Source organism: Hemibagrus wyckioides, linkage group LG28, assembly GCF_019097595.1.
Source record: "Hemibagrus wyckioides isolate EC202008001 linkage group LG28, SWU_Hwy_1.0, whole genome shotgun sequence".
NCBI classification, from domain to species: domain Eukaryota; kingdom Metazoa; phylum Chordata; class Actinopteri; order Siluriformes; family Bagridae; genus Hemibagrus; species Hemibagrus wyckioides.
In genome coordinates this window covers 11,372,159-11,390,151 of record NC_080737.1, presented here as the reverse complement: position 1 = coordinate 11,390,151, position 17,993 = coordinate 11,372,159, and the positions used below count along the sequence as shown (strand labels likewise).

At 38.4% G+C, this 17,993-nt stretch overlaps 1 protein-coding gene across 1 annotated transcript; it reads left to right on the top strand.

Annotated features, from left to right (window-relative positions):
* Positions 1-640: 640 nt before the first annotated feature.
* On the top strand, positions 641-14,679 carry prkaa1 (protein kinase, AMP-activated, alpha 1 catalytic subunit; the record flags this gene model as incomplete). Its single annotated transcript, XM_058383822.1, has 10 exons — positions 641-881; positions 5,163-5,304; positions 6,160-6,253; positions 7,542-7,686; positions 7,814-7,901; positions 8,711-8,935; positions 9,772-9,921; positions 10,401-10,752; positions 12,057-12,183; positions 12,713-14,679. Coding segments are annotated over 10 exons (1,869 nt in total), but the record flags the coding sequence as incomplete, so codon positions are not given.
* Between the last annotated feature and the right edge of the window lie 3,314 nt (positions 14,680-17,993).

Sequence of the window (17,993 nt, the reverse complement as noted above, 5' to 3'; positions counted from 1 at the left end):
GTAAATCCTATTCACTTTAAATTAGAAATGGTCTGAATACTCTCCAAGCCCACTATAGCAAATGTAGTAAAAGGTATGTACAGTAAATAAAGTTTCTAGAGAAACAGAAAGTTTTGGACAAATGTCCTTCCTTTATCTTAATCCAGCCTACACTTTCACTCTCACTGTGTAATTCTAGACACACTACTCAAACGACTGTAATCATTTAATATGTGACTAACGTGTAGATAATGATTGTTTGTGTCTAATTTCTCTCTCTCTCTCTCTCTCTCTCTATATATATATATATACATATATATATATATATATATATTACACTGTACATGTGCACACAATAAACAAACTTGATGGTGAACAGAGAATGAATTCATACATAGAAAGAGTAAAGAGTTTTGGGATCCACCCTTGTACCCCTTCCTGTACCCCTTTCCTTTCTTTTAGTTTTCTAGTCACTTCCTCAGAGGGTGAACCTAAGACGCAAGAAAAGACCAGTAATCTTTTTTTATTATGAGGTTTAATTTTTTTTTTCGGGGGACTTTTATGTGCACTCGGAAATAAGACCAGTTTAAGGGCCTTGTCCCAATTCTAATCCCTAAACCCTAAGGTCCGCCTTCAGGAGCGCACTTTGGTGACATAGTGACAGCATATAGACTTACAATGTGTGCGCGCTTTCGAGGTCCCAAATGATCGGATTGGGACACGAGCAGCGTGCCTGCTGTGTATCTGCGGCTGTCGGTTTCCAGCACAGCGCCCGCCGCCTCAGGTAGGGCTCATATGTGGGAAGATGGCGACGGATAAACACAAACATGAAGGCAGAGTGAAAATTGGACATTACATCCTCGGAGACACGTTAGGAGTGGGGACTTTCGGAAAAGTTAAAGGTAATTCCTGTTTGCACGTGGATTTTAATTTGCACAGCTCAGCTTGCTCAAACACTCACTGCGACCTTAAGCTAGTAAACTGGCTAACGAATTAGCAACGTAGCTAGGGCGTCTATTTCTAAGGTAGGTAGCATATTAAGTAGTTAGCTCATGTGGCTAACTGGTGGAAGAGTCAACATAGTTTTTTTTAAAGACACCTCAATTCGGCATGAGGCGTTTTTGGGAATTCTGTGCAAAACATACAAAGAAAAATGTTACTTAACTTCAAATAACTTGAATTGGCTTCAAGTTAAGCTGTTGCCTCGGTGCGGTTACAGCTAGTAAAGCTAACTAGCTCTCTAGCAGTGGACTCTGAAACAGTTGCTGTGGTCGGATCTGTGTTTGCTAACTGAACCGCTTTATCTGCGCTTGGTCAAGACTCGCAGATCAACACTGGTGTATGTTAAGGTGTCTTGGTTAACAGTGTTGCGAATGTGTTAGTTAATAGTTATTAATCTTTATGCACGTCAAGTGTAACGCAAGACTGGTTAATAAGTTAAGTTTCTAAACTGCAAACAGTAAGCTAATGAGTGTCCGACGTGCTAGTGAACGCCTCCGGTTTGTCCTGTTGCGCTAGTTAGCACAGCTTAACTAACTAACTAACTAGTCATAAATAATCCTGCAACACACTGGGACAAAATATATAGTTATCATGCTTGATTTTTTTTGAAGTGTTGTAGGCCTGAGGTCTGATTGAAGTTATAAGGAGCTGCGCAGAAAATCCTAAAACTACACATTTACTTGACATTAAAAGTGAACTCAAATATGCAATAAAATCATTTCTTTGTTGTTTTTCGTTGCTCGTGTAAATTTTAAAACCCGAACATTTGATCTCTTAGCGTCTTTCATTTCCTTCTTGATTTGGAAATTCTCTCTTTTTTACCTTGTTAAGAGGGTTTTCCCTGATGTTGTCACAGCATTTACGAAACGGGCTTTTAAAACGGGCAACTAACCTCATGTCAGCACACAGACTCTGGATCTTCATTTCACATAATCTGTTGTAACAAAGACCTTCAGATTCAGTGAAGCATCAGTAAACTGGGTCGTGTTTGTTAATGTTCCTTTTATATTCGAGATGAAAGCGTCTTTGTTTAAACCAGTGAGCCATTTATATTCATACACCGACCAGGCATAACATTATGCCTAATATTGTGTTGGTCCCCCTTTCGCTGCCAAAACACAATAAACTGTCATGCACTGTGTATTCTGACACCTTTCTATCAGAACCAGCATTAACTTCTTCAGCAGTTTGAGCTCGTCTGTTGGATCGGATCACACGGGTCAGCCTTCGCTCCTTACATGAGTCTTGTCCACCCATGACCCTGTCACCGGTTCACCACTGTTCCTTCCTTGGACCACTTTTGATAGATACTGACCACTGCAGACCGGGAACACCCCACAAGAGCTGCAGTTTTGGAGATGCTCTGATCCAGTGGTCTAGCCATCACAATTTGGTCCTCGTCAAACTCGCTCAAATCCTTACGCTTGTCCATTTTTCCTGCTTCTAACACATCAACTTTGAGGACAAAATGTTCAATTGCTGCCTAATATATCCCACCCACTAACAGGTGCCATGATGAGGAGATCATCAGTGTTATTCACTTCACCTGTCACTGCTCATAATGTTATGCCTGATCAGTGTAAATATCTGTAAAAGCATACTCTCACATGAATGAAGATGTCCTTCAGCAGGCTGTATTTTAGTTGCGCAGTTAAATTTTTTCTTGCAAAAAATACTGGATGGATGGTCATTTATTGGTTCTGTGTGTGTTTTTGTATGATGCAACTTCCTAAAAATAATGTCATTGTCTGAAAAGTATATTTGGTTTTAAAGTGATTTGTGCCCAGTGGCTGTGCTGTGGAACAGGTTGAGCAGACTGGAGGCTGTTTCCTCAAGTCACTGTGCTTGACTGACTTTGACTCTTTGTTCTTTCACCTTGACGTGTCTGTTTTTGACACCGCATTAGTACATGGAAGAAATTTTTTTTTAGGAAGGCTTTTTTTTTTTAGCCCCTTCCCTTTTAATAATACAGTAAACCTTTTATCACAGGGATTTTCCAATAGCCTATCAATGAAATAAGAGTTTTGTTAGTTGTGTTTCTTAAATTTTCATGTAATGCTAATCTACTGAATAGAATAGTGTTTCCGCTCTCTTACAAATGTATCTCAGGAATATTAGACTTAAAATAAGGTACCTTAGAAAAGATTTATGCTGCCTTTCAAGTGAGGCACTCATTCACTCTCCAGTGTAAATAAACACCCGCTACAGATATCCTGCTCTTTTATACAACCTTTTCCCCAAATAATGCAGTGGTAGTGAAAATGAATATAACCATCCATTACACCAGCATGGTGTGTGCTGAAAACAATGACATATTGTCTAACTGCTTATTATCCCATGCCCAGTTGTGAAGAAACTGCACTTCCTGTCTCCCGGCTGAATGTTAAAGATACCTTTTAGTTTTAGTTACTAAGGACTGAAAACACTCTTATTATTATTATTTATTTATTTATTTATTTATTTTTTGCATAAAAGACTCTTATTCTGGATAAAGGGGGTCTGAATGCATGTTTTTCAAATCAGTCCAGTGGGTCTTTGTCATTCCTCTGTGTAGCTTGTAAACATTGGAAGGAGAGGTCATTTCTCCAGGGCTATGATGCAACACAACAGTTCACAAGCCCTAAAGTTTGAATGCACAGCAGTGTGAGGTGAATCCAGGGTAATTAATACACGGAACATGGGCTGTAAGCTGTAAAATATCAGCTGCAAGGTATTTAGTCACACTGGGTTAGGTGTTTGACCATCCCAGGTGAGTGTTGAGGGGCATCAGGGTGTTGAGTAATTTGACTGCCTCAGAGGGAAAATGTGGCACGGGTCCTCCTGTACCTTCTGCCAGGAGAGCAAAGAATCTATAGGATGAATGAGACGGGTCATTCGCCATGCAGGTTGCTTTGTGGATGTGTCAGTTCTATGAGGTATCAATAGTAGGTAAAGAAACCCTGATGATCTTTTCAGCTGTTCTCACAGTCCGCTGCAGGGTCTTGTGGTCAGAGACTGCGCAGTTCCCATACCACATGGTGAGACAGCTGGCTAGGATGCTCTCTCTTGTCCCTCTATAGAGGATTGTGAGGATGGGAGGGGGAGTTTGGCTCTGTTCAGCCTCTGCAGTAAGTGGAGGCACTGACGGGCCTTCTTGGCTAGGCAGGTGCTATTGAGAGTCCTGGAGCTTTTGACTCTTGTCACCGATTGGAGATGACTCTTGTTCTGTTGATGTGCAGTGGTGACTGGTTTAAGAAGGCTTCATCAATTTTCTAGTTAATCAATTATACCTCATTTTTTGGCTAAAAAAAATCCATATGAAGCTTTAAGAACATGATTCACTACATGGATTCAAAATGATTGATGCACAGTATGCTGTTTCTCTCCAATCTGTTGCCACAAAGTTGGAAGCTCGCCATTTTATAGGATATCTTTTTATGCTGTGGATTTTCTTTTACTGAAACCAAAAGGCCCGAACATGTTCCAGCATGACGGTACCACTGTGCGCAAAGCAAGGGCCATACAGATGTTTGCCAAGTTTGGAGTGGAAGAACTTGCACAGAGCCTTGACCTCAACCCACTGAACACTTTTGGGATGAACTGGAATGCTGCCTGAACCCCAGGCCTCCTCGCCTGACCTCACTAATGCTTTTGTGGCTGAATGACTAAATCCACACAGCCACGCTCAGATCTAGTGGAAAGCCTTTTCAGTAGAGTTGAGGTTATTATAACCACAAAGCAGAGTACATCTGAAATGGAAAGTTCGACAAGCTCATGTGTGTGTGATGGTTTGGTGTCCACATACTTTTTTTTTTTTACATGTGCAATATAATTATTACTGTGGATAACTATTGTACATAAGTTAAATTAAACTCCAAGCTTATAGGAAACGCAATAGTGGGATTTGAAAGCATCTCTACCAAGTTTATGTTGGTGGGGGGAAAAAAAGCAATAAGTGCAGCAGGATGCAGAATCATTACAGAATAAAAAAGCTTGTTATAATGGATGTGAGATGAAGAATCTGTGGTGTGATGAACACTGACTTCAGAATGATGTGTCAGGATTGGGGCTTGTTGCCTCCACGTGATGTTCCTTGTTGAAGTTTTCACCTCTCATGGTTTGCATTATATGAATACATTTGTCTGGCATTTCTCATATTGTTTTATATGAAACATTCAGCAATCTCTTGTTTTTATTTGTAGTGGGCCAACATGAACTGACCAAGCACCAGGTAGCTGTGAAGATCCTGAACAGGCAGAAGATCCGCAGTCTGGATGTAGTGGGCAAGATTCGCCGTGAGATCCAGAACCTCAAGCTCTTCAGACACCCACACATAATTAAACTGTGAGTATCAGTGGCAGTTCTTTTCAATGCTCAGTAAAGGTTAGATAGGACACTGCTATTTTAAAAAGATCTGTCATCGTCCTGACCTTGTCTCTGTATTATATTCACATAAAAAAATAGCCAGATGGATTAACTAGGTGTACATCACCACACATGTGCAGTAGGCCAGGAAAAAAACATCATATTTCAGAGCTTCTCAGTATAAATCAAGCCTTGCCTCTAGTTAAAAGGATCACACTCTGACACTGTCTTCCTCACTTTCAGTCTCCACCTCTCACACACTCTCACTATCCTAACAGCCTCTGACTCACTTTGCTTAGTCACATTGTATTTCCTCTTTCACTGACTTCTTATTGCACCCAGACTTGCTCTGTGCTCTTTCAGGGTTTGGTACATGAAAAATAGGCTACATTAGGACTTGTTTTTGAACATGATCCAGTCCTCAATGTTTTAGAGAGGCTTTGTCATTATGAAAGAGTTCTGTTTATTGTGTCTGTGTATTGATTTTACAGATCCTCATAACTGAAGCATTTTTCTTAAAGATTTTCTAAATAGGCACAAAAGACAGATGTAATTACAGAAGACTGAGGAGGGGAAGGATTTGCTGTTAACCCTTGAATAGCACTGATTGTCTCATTACAGTGGTACATGTCGAGGGGAGGGATATATTAGGTGCAAGTGAAAAGTCCCTTCTTGAAGCAGAATCTGAGCGACTTTGACTCGGGTTAGATTGTGATTGCTGAACAACTGGGTCACAGAATCTTCAGCAGTATGGAAACAGTGGAGTGTTTCCAGTATACAGTGGTTAGTACTTGGGAAGAAATCAGTCAAGTTCTTTCTCTCTTGTAATTGCAGGTACCAGGTGATTTGCACACCGACCGACATATTTATGGTTATGGAATATGTGTCTGGGGGAGAGCTCTTTGACTACATTTGCAAAAATGGAAAGGTAAGACCCTCTCAGTTGTTAATGTACAATAGTATTTGTAGACACATGCACAGGTTGACCTTGTTGTGGTTCGTGAAGTGGATGGTCATGTGACTCAAATAACACTGCTGTTACACCAGTGCCACTATCTATGGTTTGGTCATAGCATTTGATACTTTTCTGCATTGGTCAGACCAAAAGTTACAAAAATTGCCTGGTAGAATTCACTGAACAAGAGAAGGAACATGCTAACCTAACTATATTAAGGTTAACCTTATCAAGGTGAACTTTGATCATTTGTGAACCTTGTTCTCGTGTGCCAGTAGAAAACAGGATGTTGGGCCTGTGGTCCCCTAGGTAGGTAATACATATAGAGCTTTTTTTTTTGTATAAATAAAACTGTTTGATGCATATCTTTAGAAAAGCTTTTCCTCTACAATATCGTTGTAACCATGCAAGGGGAAATCTATATTTGCATTTATATAGAAATAGTTGCTTAATGGTTCTGATGGTGATGATTTATTGTGTGGCGTGTGTGTATGTATATATATATATATATATATATATATATATATATATATATATATATATATATATATATATATATATATATATATATATATATATATATATATATATAATCCATGAATAGTCAAAGGGAGACATTGCTAGCTCATTTCAGTGCTGTTTAATACAGTAGGAGAAAAGATTTCAAGGATCTCAAACGTGAGCGGCCAGATTTCACCATTACCTCCTAAAAACAGAAGAGCAATGTTGAACAAAGTTGAAATCCAGTGTAGAAGGTGGTGGCAGTGCAGCTATACAATGCATTTGTGCTAGTTACTGATCTATGAAATGTCAACCCAATGGTGTTGACGGTGGTGTTATGTTAATATTTGAAGCTTTAGAACCTGATCTGTTTAAACAGAGTGTAGGAGGTGAGAGCGCTGGAGAGGCTCAACTAAATTGAAAATAGATAAATAAAAAAAAAAAGAAAAAGTTGTTTAATGTGAAATGACCAACTTTTATTATGAAGTAAATCTTGGATGCTACTGAAAATCATGTTAATTTTGATCATTAATATGGAAGCAGTTCAGGATGGATTTGAAATGATTTTTTCCCATTTAGAATTTATCCTGTAATGTTTTTGGCTAACTAGGTACACTTTGTTAAACAGAACTTCCATTCAGTGAATGGAAGCAAACCTACGCAACTACTCATAACACTGAATATGCTTCACAGCAGTTATGATTATGTAATAATAATTTCATTCCTTTGAAAAAACTGAATGTTGTGTTCTACCCACCAGCTCGATGAGAAGGAGAGCCGACGTCTGTTCCAGCAGATAATTTCAGCAGTGGACTACTGCCACAGACACATGGTGGTACACCGAGACCTCAAGCCGGAGAATGTCCTCTTAGACGCTCACATGAACGCTAAAATCGCTGACTTCGGTTAGAAACCTCGAACAAGATTTTTTTATGGATATTAAATTATGTCTGATATTTACGTTGAATTTTCTTCCCATTTACTCTTTTATGTATTAAACCTGATCATACCCTCAACGGGTCATTTGTGCAGGATTATCAAATATGATGTCGGATGGGGAATTCTTGCGGACCAGTTGTGGCTCCCCTAATTATGCAGCTCCTGAAGTCATCTCGGGGAGGTATATTTATTTTCTATTTTTTTTATTTTTTTTGTTCCTTAACTATTTGCTTCATTCCATTAGTTTATTTTAAAGTGAAAGAAAACACACAATTTAAAGACTGTCAGAAATTACATAGAAATGTATACAAAACATATAAATACTTTTATTTTGCAGAAAATACCACTGTGTGAAAATGTGAACTTTTCTATTTGAAAGCAAATTAATCCAAAGCAGCATGATATTGACAGTTTCATGAAGCTAGTTATATTCCCCTATCCTTTCACTTGTCAGGTTAATGGCATGGGTGTGAGAAATTAAACTACCAAACTACCGACAGGGTTTTTTTTTTCCTCAGTTGTTTTCCACTACAGTAATAAAATAAAATAGGTGATGCTTCACAGACCCCAGTTTGAGAACCATGGCTAAATGGTTAGCAGACATTTCACTTGTTTTAATTGAAAAAATGTAGAAATCCTGGACATACAAGAAGGTCATTTTCATTAAAAAAAAACTAAATGGAATTTCTTTTGTTAATTGTGGTACAGATCAGTCAATTTCAGTCACTTTATAGTTTTCATTGGGATGGACATATATATTTATAATTTTTATTCTATAATTTTTTTTAATCAGCAGTAAAATATTTCACTACAGAAGGCTATATGCTTTGTGGTTTCTTTACTTTTGCTTACATCATTTTAGCATCGTTATATGACTAGCAGTGTTGACCCTTCTTTACTTTTCTTCTTCCCCTTATTGTTTTTAGGTCTGTTATATCTATTCGGTTGTATGTGGCTGATGTGTATATATATGCATGTGTTTGTGCTCAGGCTGTATGCAGGACCTGAGGTGGATATCTGGAGCAGTGGAGTGATCCTGTATGCTCTGCTGTGCGGGACGCTGCCCTTCGATGATGACCATGTGCCAACGCTTTTCAAGAAGATCTGTGATGGCATCTTCTTCACCCCACAGTACTTGAATCCTTCAGTTATCAGCCTTCTCAAACACATGCTGCAGGTGGACCCCATGAAGAGAGCCACCATTAAAGAGATCCGGTGAGAGCTCCCTCTTTTTCATACACACACACCCACGTATAAGTATATTCATATAAACAAAAAGCTTGTTTTGTGCATATAGGCAAATCGGACATGTTCTTAAAAGCTCTGCACTTGCTTATAGATGAGAAGCTGAACATGATGTAGTATCTTGATTCAATGGTTCATCTAGTTTACTATATGGTTTATAGAAAAATAGATTGGGAAGCCTCTAGTTGAGGATCCTGCAGGTTCTCTTCTTAAAGGTTTACATACCATACTGTTCAACGTCATAAGCACTGTTTTAGCACAATTAAATTTGAAAAACATTTATTTAATATTTATTTTAAATAAACTTAGTCAAAAATGATTTATATTTCCAAACATCAATTTTTCTAACAAAAAAAGTTACAAAAAATGTTTGTATAGGTGAGTACATTTTTCAGAGACAAAACATTACAGTTAAGGTGTAATTTAGGAGGTCAGTGAACTGTCCAGAACTGTGGCAGGTTCTCCAATAGGCTTAGCAATATTTACCATTTAAGTTCCTTAAGACTACACAACTTGTAACTGAGACTTCTTGAATGTATGGTAATGTAATATTTTCCTTATGTGTGTAACCTGAGGCCAAACAAACTGCAGAGCAATGGATTCAGCTATGTTCTGTATTTACATTACTAACAAAGTGCAGGTGTGTATCAGAGATATCTAATAACCTGACCATTATGTGTAGCTACCAAGTAGGTGTACCTGGAGTGGCCATGTGTATAAATTATTATAATATTCCATTCTTACATTTTGAATTCTTACACTTTTGGGGGCATCCCTTTCTTGTCTTTCTCTTTTCTTGTTCTTAGGGAGGACGAGTGGTTTAAACAGGACCTACCCAAGTATCTGTTTCCAGAAGATGCTTCTTACAGTACCACCATGATTGACGAGGAAGCACTGAAGGAAGTGTGTGAGAAGTTCGAGTGCACAGAGGAGGAGGTGCTCAACTGCCTTTACAGGTGTGTGTGTGTGTGTGTGTGTGTGTGTATAGCATAGAGACTGGATAAGTTGGTAAATAATTGGAAATATACACTAATGGAGCAATTTATTAGGAACACTATACTAATACTGAACAGGGCCTCCCAGCCTCAGTTCTTCATAACATGGACTCCACAGAATTCTGACCCATGCTGACCTGTTAATTCCAGATCAGCAATTATAGCAATACTCAGATCTGTTTGAGACCAACAGTCATGAGACTGGTGAACATAAACCAAAGCTATCATGGCCTATAACTGCATGATTTTATGCATTACAATTCTACTACAGGACAGGCTGATTTAAATAATTGCATGAATGATTAGATGTTTAGGTGTTCCTACTAAGTGCTAGATGAGTGTATATTACACAAGTAAAAATATAGATTGGCAGCTGAGTAGATTTATCTCACTGTCCTTCTTCATTCCTATTTAAATTTTGACTCTTATTTTCTCTATAGTCGGAAAAACCAGGACCCTCTTGCGGTTGCATACCATCTGATCATAGATAACCGGCGCATTATGAGTGAAGCCAAAGACTTCTACCTGGCCACAAGTCCCCCGGACTCCTTCCTTGATGATTTGCCTGCTCACCACTTTGCCAAGCCTCACCCAGAGCGAGTGCCCTTCCTGGTGGCTGAAACTCAACCACCGCGACCCCGTCACACTCTGGATGAACTCAACCCCCAAAAGTCCAAGCACCTGGGTGTTCGCCGTGCTAAGTGGCACTTAGGCATTCGTAGCCAGAGCAGGCCTAATGATATCATGAGTGAAGTCTGCCGAGCCATGAAGCAGCTTGACTATGAGTGGAAGGTAAGGTGGAAGTAGGGGCCTGGGGGGTGGAGTAGAACAACCTGAGATTGTAAAAGGAAGGGTAGGAAGGTAAAAGTTGTTTCAAGGGTTTTTGTAGATTATTTATCCCTAATGGTCAACCACAGAAGAGTGATAAATGCGATTAGCTAATGTTTCACAGGGTTTTTTTGCCTTATATAAACAAATCCATTTATTGCAGCTTACCTTACAATTACATATACTTTTTCATAGCACTGCTTTAGGTTTTGTCTTTTTTGTGGACTGGACTATAAATTGAGAATCATATTGAAATTTGAGAATTATATTAAAGATTACTGAAAGTCAAACAACATGATCTAATCATTTTTTGGATGCCCAGGAAATTTGTTTGCAAGGTTTTATTTTAGTAGAACTATTCGATGTTTGATTTTTGTATTGGCTGATGAATGAATTTTTAAAATGGTCTGCTATTTCTGATCCAGGTGTTCACATTAGTTTTCAGTGCTTCTTTTAGCACCATGTGGTGTCACAATATCAAGGGTGACAGTATTAACTGCTGTTTTACTTGCAAGCATGCTTGACGAAACGGAACAAAAAAATGCTCAGAATGAACTTTTAATGCGTTGTATGACTCAAGGTCTTCACATGTTCCTCCATACAACTAAGCTTTTAAAATATTCACTCACTGTCCACTTTAAGAGGAACATCTGTGCACCATGATGGCCTCAGATTCATGTTCATGGCTGACAGGAGTGAAACCTGATGAGATGCTACTGTAAAGAGTGCTTATTTGAGTTAAAATAGACTTCCTGTCCTCTCAGGCCAGTCTGGTGATTCTCCTCTGATCTCCATTATCAGCTTTTCAGACTGCAGCCCCTCCGCTCACAGGATGTTTTTTTGGTTTTTCCTCACATTATTATGTCTATACTCTAGAGACTACTCTGTGTGTGTGGGATATTAGCAGTTTCTGAAATATCAAACAAGGCCATCTGACACCAACAAATTGTCACGTCACAGTTAAAGTCGCAGAGATCACATATTTTTCACATTTCATGTGAACAATAACCAGAAACTCTTTACCTGTGTCTGCATAATTGTATGTATTGTGCTGCTGTCACACGATTGAATTATTGAATAACTATAAATGAGCAGGTAAACAGGTATTCCTAATAAAGTGCTAGTTGTGTGTGTATTATATATACGAAATACCACACAACAGTGATGAATCTTCATTGTTTTGTTTTTGTTTGTTTTTTATTAACGTAATTGCAGTACTCTTATATAAATACTTGCATGAGTAATTGGATTATTTTGTGTGGTTCCAGGTCGTTAATCCTTATTATCTACGCGTGCGGAGGAAGAATCCAGTTACAGGCCTCCAAACTAAGATGAGCCTGCAGCTTTACCAAGTGGACAGTAGGACCTATCTACTGGACTTCAGGAGCATAGATGGTAATGCAAGCACCTCTAGAAAAAAAAAATCATTTTAGAATTATTGCCTTTATGAAGCTGTCTTTTTGTTTATTTTGAAGTATTCAAGGAAGGTTTCTATTTTGTGTAGAGAAAAAAAGTTTGTATGATGTAGACGATGGTAATGTAATTTTGCACATTGACAGGTTTTTTTTTTTTTTTTCATTTGACTAACAGAGCAATGTAGGAAAAACAGGGCAAATAATTATCTCCAAATGTAAGATTTAAGACATTTAAAATTGGTACAGTGTAACTTAATCAGTTGTTTCATTTCTGTATCATGGTCTGTGGATGTTAACTTTGGAGATAAGTCAGATAGAAGACAAAGAAATTCACTTGTCACCCTATTGTTGTATAATGGAAATATCTGGTAAGGTAAACCAAATTAAACAGGGAGTTAAATGGTGATATTTTGATGGCAGTGTGTCAAACAGAATGTAGTTAGTAAAGTTTTATGGTTTTACTCTTGTCTTTTAACCACCTTTTTTTTTATTTTTATTTTTATAAATAGATGATATTTTGGAGACAAAGTCGGGTACTGCTACGCCGCATCGCTCCGGCTCGGTTGGCAACTACCGAACTACTCTAAAGAACGATAAGAGTGAGAGGAACGGATCAGAGGAGGTGATAAAGGGTGAAGGCTCAGCCCCCTCCACACCCCCAGTAGGTGGGGCTAAGCAGGCAGAGGGCTCTCTTGCGTCTTCGCTGACCTCCTCAGTTGATTCGGCAGGAGGAGAGACATACCCGCGGCCCGGCAGTCACACCATTGAATTCTTTGAAATGTGTGCTAACCTCATCAAGCTGCTGGCACGATAACTTGCCGTTGCTCTCACGCCTTTTTTTCCCCCCACTTTCCCCTGTCTTTCTGCTTCTCTTGCTTCTTGGACTTCCTACCTTTTCTTTCCATCTCCAGCAATTCCTTTCTCTCTCTCTCTCTCTCTCTCCCCCCCCCTCTCTCTGTGCTTGTCTTCTTCTCTTCTTGCTCGCTCTTTCTTTCTTTCTAAGTGTCTTTAGAGCAATAAGCATGCAAGCAGGCGTCTCACGGCTCCATGAATCCCACACGCACAACCAAGCCGATTGGTCTGTGGTACTGCTACAGTCCGTTTTTGATGGTGAATGAGGAGATGACAGTAGAGCTGAGCCTCTTGAGAAAGGGAAAGCATGTTTTTCATGCCACAGACAAGAAGTCCAAAAGATTGTCTAGCCACTTTATAATAACTATAGAATATTCTTTTAGAGCTGGTTTTACAATTGTTTATTGATGGGCTTGTTGGCCCGCGGTGGAAGTGTTGGAAATGTGTGCACGATGATTTGTTATACACTGAGCTAGCTGTACTGTATATAACGGCACCACAAAGAGAGAGCGAATGAGGCAGAATGCACTTTTGCACAGGTTTTTCTTCACATGCTTCTGCTGGCCAATGTTATAAAAGAAGCAAGTAATTCCACAAAGGGGCCATCTTAATGAATGAACATTTAACGGGCCAACTTTGATCAAGTGGATAGTGGGTTATGCAGAGGGGTTTAGTTAATGAGTGGGCCGATTTAACTTGTTCGTTCTAAGGAAGTGCAATGACCCTTCCTCTAACCATTTTCATAGATAAGAAACGTTTTTTTTTTTTTTTTTTGATGTAAACTTGATTGATTTTTAAGACTTAAGTTCTGATTTTATTTCACGTCATATTAGACTTCTTTGCATTGCTCACATTTTAGACATAGATAGAAGTATATACATAATAAAATGGCATTTGGATATATATTTATCAGTGCTTTATGGGATGGTATTTTATATTGAAATAATGGACTGAAAATTCCTTTGGTGGTTGTTGATTCATGATGTTTTGTGATGTTTTATTCCATACACTGCTTCATCCATTTTGAAAACTTTTAGTTATAGATCTTTTACAAAAAAAAAAAATATATATATATATATAATCAGCTGGAAAAATAATTACATATGAAATCGACTGAATTCACCTTGCGTTATTATACTTTCAACAAAGGACCCCCCCCAGAAATTAAAAAGGAAATAGACTGAAACATGTGCTTTGAGGAATAGAATGGACTTCTGACTTTGCTTTAAATTGCTTCGTTAAAAGTATTAGTACAGAACTGAAACCCAGGCGAGCCATTTCAGTCACATCCATCAACAAGAAACTCGGAGGGAAAAGCTGGAAATGATAGCCCGGTGTGCTTACACCCCAGAATTAGTCAATTGCTGGTGGGAGGTCCATGTTGACCCTTAGTACTTATACAATGCCAGAACAAAAGTATCTTTGCAAAATGTTTCATGCAAAATATACTGCATTAACTGATTCAACCGTAACTGACTAGCATAAACAGCTATGGTCCGTATTTATTTGTATGTAACAGTGCAAATATAGAGTTTGGTGTTTGAAGATTGGAGAAAGCACATTTCGTGTGTCTGTCCTTGCTGAAGTGACCTAATGAGTAAATAAAATCTATTTAAAAATTGTACATATAGTTTTGGGCCTATAGATTTTAAAAAATTGAGTATTTTCTTGTGTCTGATCATTACACTTATTTTACAACATCTAGTAATTCATATAAGCTATACAGTCAGAACAGTATCTTTTTAAAATAGAACACCATAAAAAAAGTGGTGTTTATCATTGCAGGTTTTGGGGCGATCTGTGATACCTCATTTCAGATATTCATCATTTGTAAAGCAGTAACAATGCAGTATGGACCACCGTATTTCCCCAGCATTAGGAATATAAATAGGAGTGTAAAATATACTAAACTCTGATATACCATCCATAACCACACATATATAAAGTATTCATATTTAAATTTTTTGAAAGTAGGGCACAATTTCAGGGTCTTTCCTGTTCCTGTCTCAACGGTCTAATTAAACATGTATTAAGTTGTCACAATCAGTTGTGCAAAAGGATGTTTCACCTTAAAATAATCTGTCATAGAATATTGTCTAGCTTTAATAGACACACATCTGTTCCAATGGATTTTTATTTCAGCAGTGACATGAAAATGCCTCATGGTGGTTACACCCTGAATATTTGTGCTGAGATGTCACTATAATATCAGTAATATCGAATTCATTGTCCCAAACCTTAAAAAAAGCTGCATGATCTCAAACACGTGACAGTATGTCCACTGATGACTTGTCCTTATAATTCCTTTTTTTTTAATATATTTTTTTAACATGTATTTTTAGTAGATTTTTTTTGAAGTTATATTTCCATTTTTATTTCAATGATTGCACTGAAAATCAGTCATGAAAAATCACACCAGACCATGATCTGCAGCTATCTAAAAAACATTTTGGAACATCCTAAACAATTCATCTTTGTTTTTGAATAAAAGGGAAACTCGTACTGTCAGATTGGGGTCTGTGTGATTGCTGATGTAGCAGATTTTTCCACATGCTGTGTTTACTGTCTACTGCGGTACTCAGGTGGGGAACATCTGGCGGCTTTGTCTTAACTGCTTCAAAGACACTGTTAAAAAAGAAAAATAATGATAAGATGTTTGTGGAATGTGAGGTTGGCCAGTGACAAATTCCTGATTGTGTTTAAAGGACATTTTCCATTTAATTACTTAATAAAGTCCGAAATGGCATAAACTGCTTTTGTTATTGTATTAATGCTTCCAAAGATTTGTAAAAAAGTTGCCAAAATTTTAAGAAATAAAAAAAATGTAGCAGTATAAACTTGAGATATGATTGATTCAACAATGTCAGTTATTGTGTGTTATTAATTTGATCAATTTATTTATATATTACATTTAGGGTGTGGAAATTTAGGGAAGCTGTCGAAGGTATTTGAATATAAATTTTGTATATTTGAATTAACGCATTTCACATTTATTGTAAATACAAATTAACTAAATATAATTACCAAATTATATTTCAAATTTCAGAAATACAAATGTTATGTACATTAGGGCAATGGGGAAAAGTAAATGCTTTTGAGGGTGATCGAACTCTAGCTAGTTTTCGTTCAAACCAAGCAGAAGAGTCTATTGAAAGCCAAGTTCCCCCGAGTCAGCAAAGTGGAATCAGACATGGCTTCTGTTTGATTAAGGGCCTTGCTCAAGGGCCCAGCAGGGGCAGTTTGGTGATCCTGGTATTCTAACTCACAACCTTCCAATCAGTCATCCAACGCCTTGAGCGCTGAACTACCACATCCTCTAGCCCTTTCTGGGTAAGATCTGGTCTACTCAGGAAAAAGTGATGTAAAGCACCACATGTCCAGTGTAACTATTTAGTAATGCCCTGTTTTGTTAGGCTTTGCTAATCTAAACTGACCGGCAATCATACAGCTAACTGATGAAAGGCATCGAGTGGGTATTAAGCACAGTTCGTTATATACTCCAAACAGTCTCTAATTCAGCCCAAGAGGGTGACATCGCCATACAGATATATGTGTTGAATATTTAGACTGGACCTAGTGTATACTAAGCATCAAATTCTTGACATCATTGTAGAGTACTATCTATACCGATCAGGCATAACATTATGATCACTGACAGGTGAAGTGAATAACACTGATGATCTCCTCATCATGGCACCTGTTAGTGGGTGGGATATATTAGGCAGCAAGTGAACATTTTGTCCTCAAAGTTGATGTGTTAGAAGCAGGAAAAATGGGCAAGCGTAAGGATTTGAGCGAGTTTGACGAGGACCAAATTGTGATGGCTAGATGACTGGATCAGAGCATCTCCAAAACTGCAGCTCTTGTGGGGGGGTTCCCGGTCTGCGGTGGTCAGTATCTATCAAAAGTGGTCCAAGGAAGGAACAGTGGTGAACCGGCAACAGGGTCATGGGTGGTCATAATGTTATGGCTGATCAGTGTATAGGAGAAGAACATTAAGGCTTCAGGTGCACTTGTCATTCTGATTAATCTTAGGTTTTATTACATTGTATTATATCATATTACACAGATCATGCATAACATTATGACCACCTGCCTAATATTGTGTTAGCCCCCCTTTTGCTGCCAAAACAGCCCTGACCCATCAAGGCACGGACTCCACTAGATCCCTGAAGGTGTGTTGTGGTATCTGGCACCAAGATGTTAACAGCAGACCCATGGGCCCCACCTTGCTTACACGTCTGAAAGGATATTTACAGGACCTACAGGACTGACCATTGCAGACCTGGAACATATCACATCACATCACATCACATCAGCTGTTCACTGTCACTGCACTAGCCCCTAAAAGTGATTCTGGATCCGACCAGAATGTAATCCAAACATACGAAATTTATATTAAAATACTTTTGTCAGTTTCCAAGCATCATTTCACTTTCTACCCAGAATAATTACACACCTTTTCCCACTGAAAGCACGGTGCGAGACCTAGTACCTGTGCGTCATGACGTAACCGCAATGTCTTCACACATGCGCGCGCACACACACATTCACAATGAACGCGCACTAAATAGCACTGTGAGTTGGGGCACTGACGCGCTCGTTAAGTTCTCTGGTGGTTTTATGGAAGAACTTCTTGAACAGGGTGGAAAAGGTATGAGGTTTTGTCTCCCTACTGGATCAAATCCAGTCAATCAAATTTGTAATATTTAGGAATAATCTTTTCTGAATTTTTATAGTGAAATCTAATGAACCAAACAAAATGAGCAGGAATACTGGATGCTTGACCACAGTCCTGTTGGTAAGTTTTACATGAAGAGTGTGTGTGTGTGTGTGTCTCAATTCCTTTAGCTCTTTTAAAAATAAGGAAGAGCTATCTATATGTATTACTGTTTCCAAGTTTTTTTAGTTGAAATAGAGCTCATTTATATTATGAGA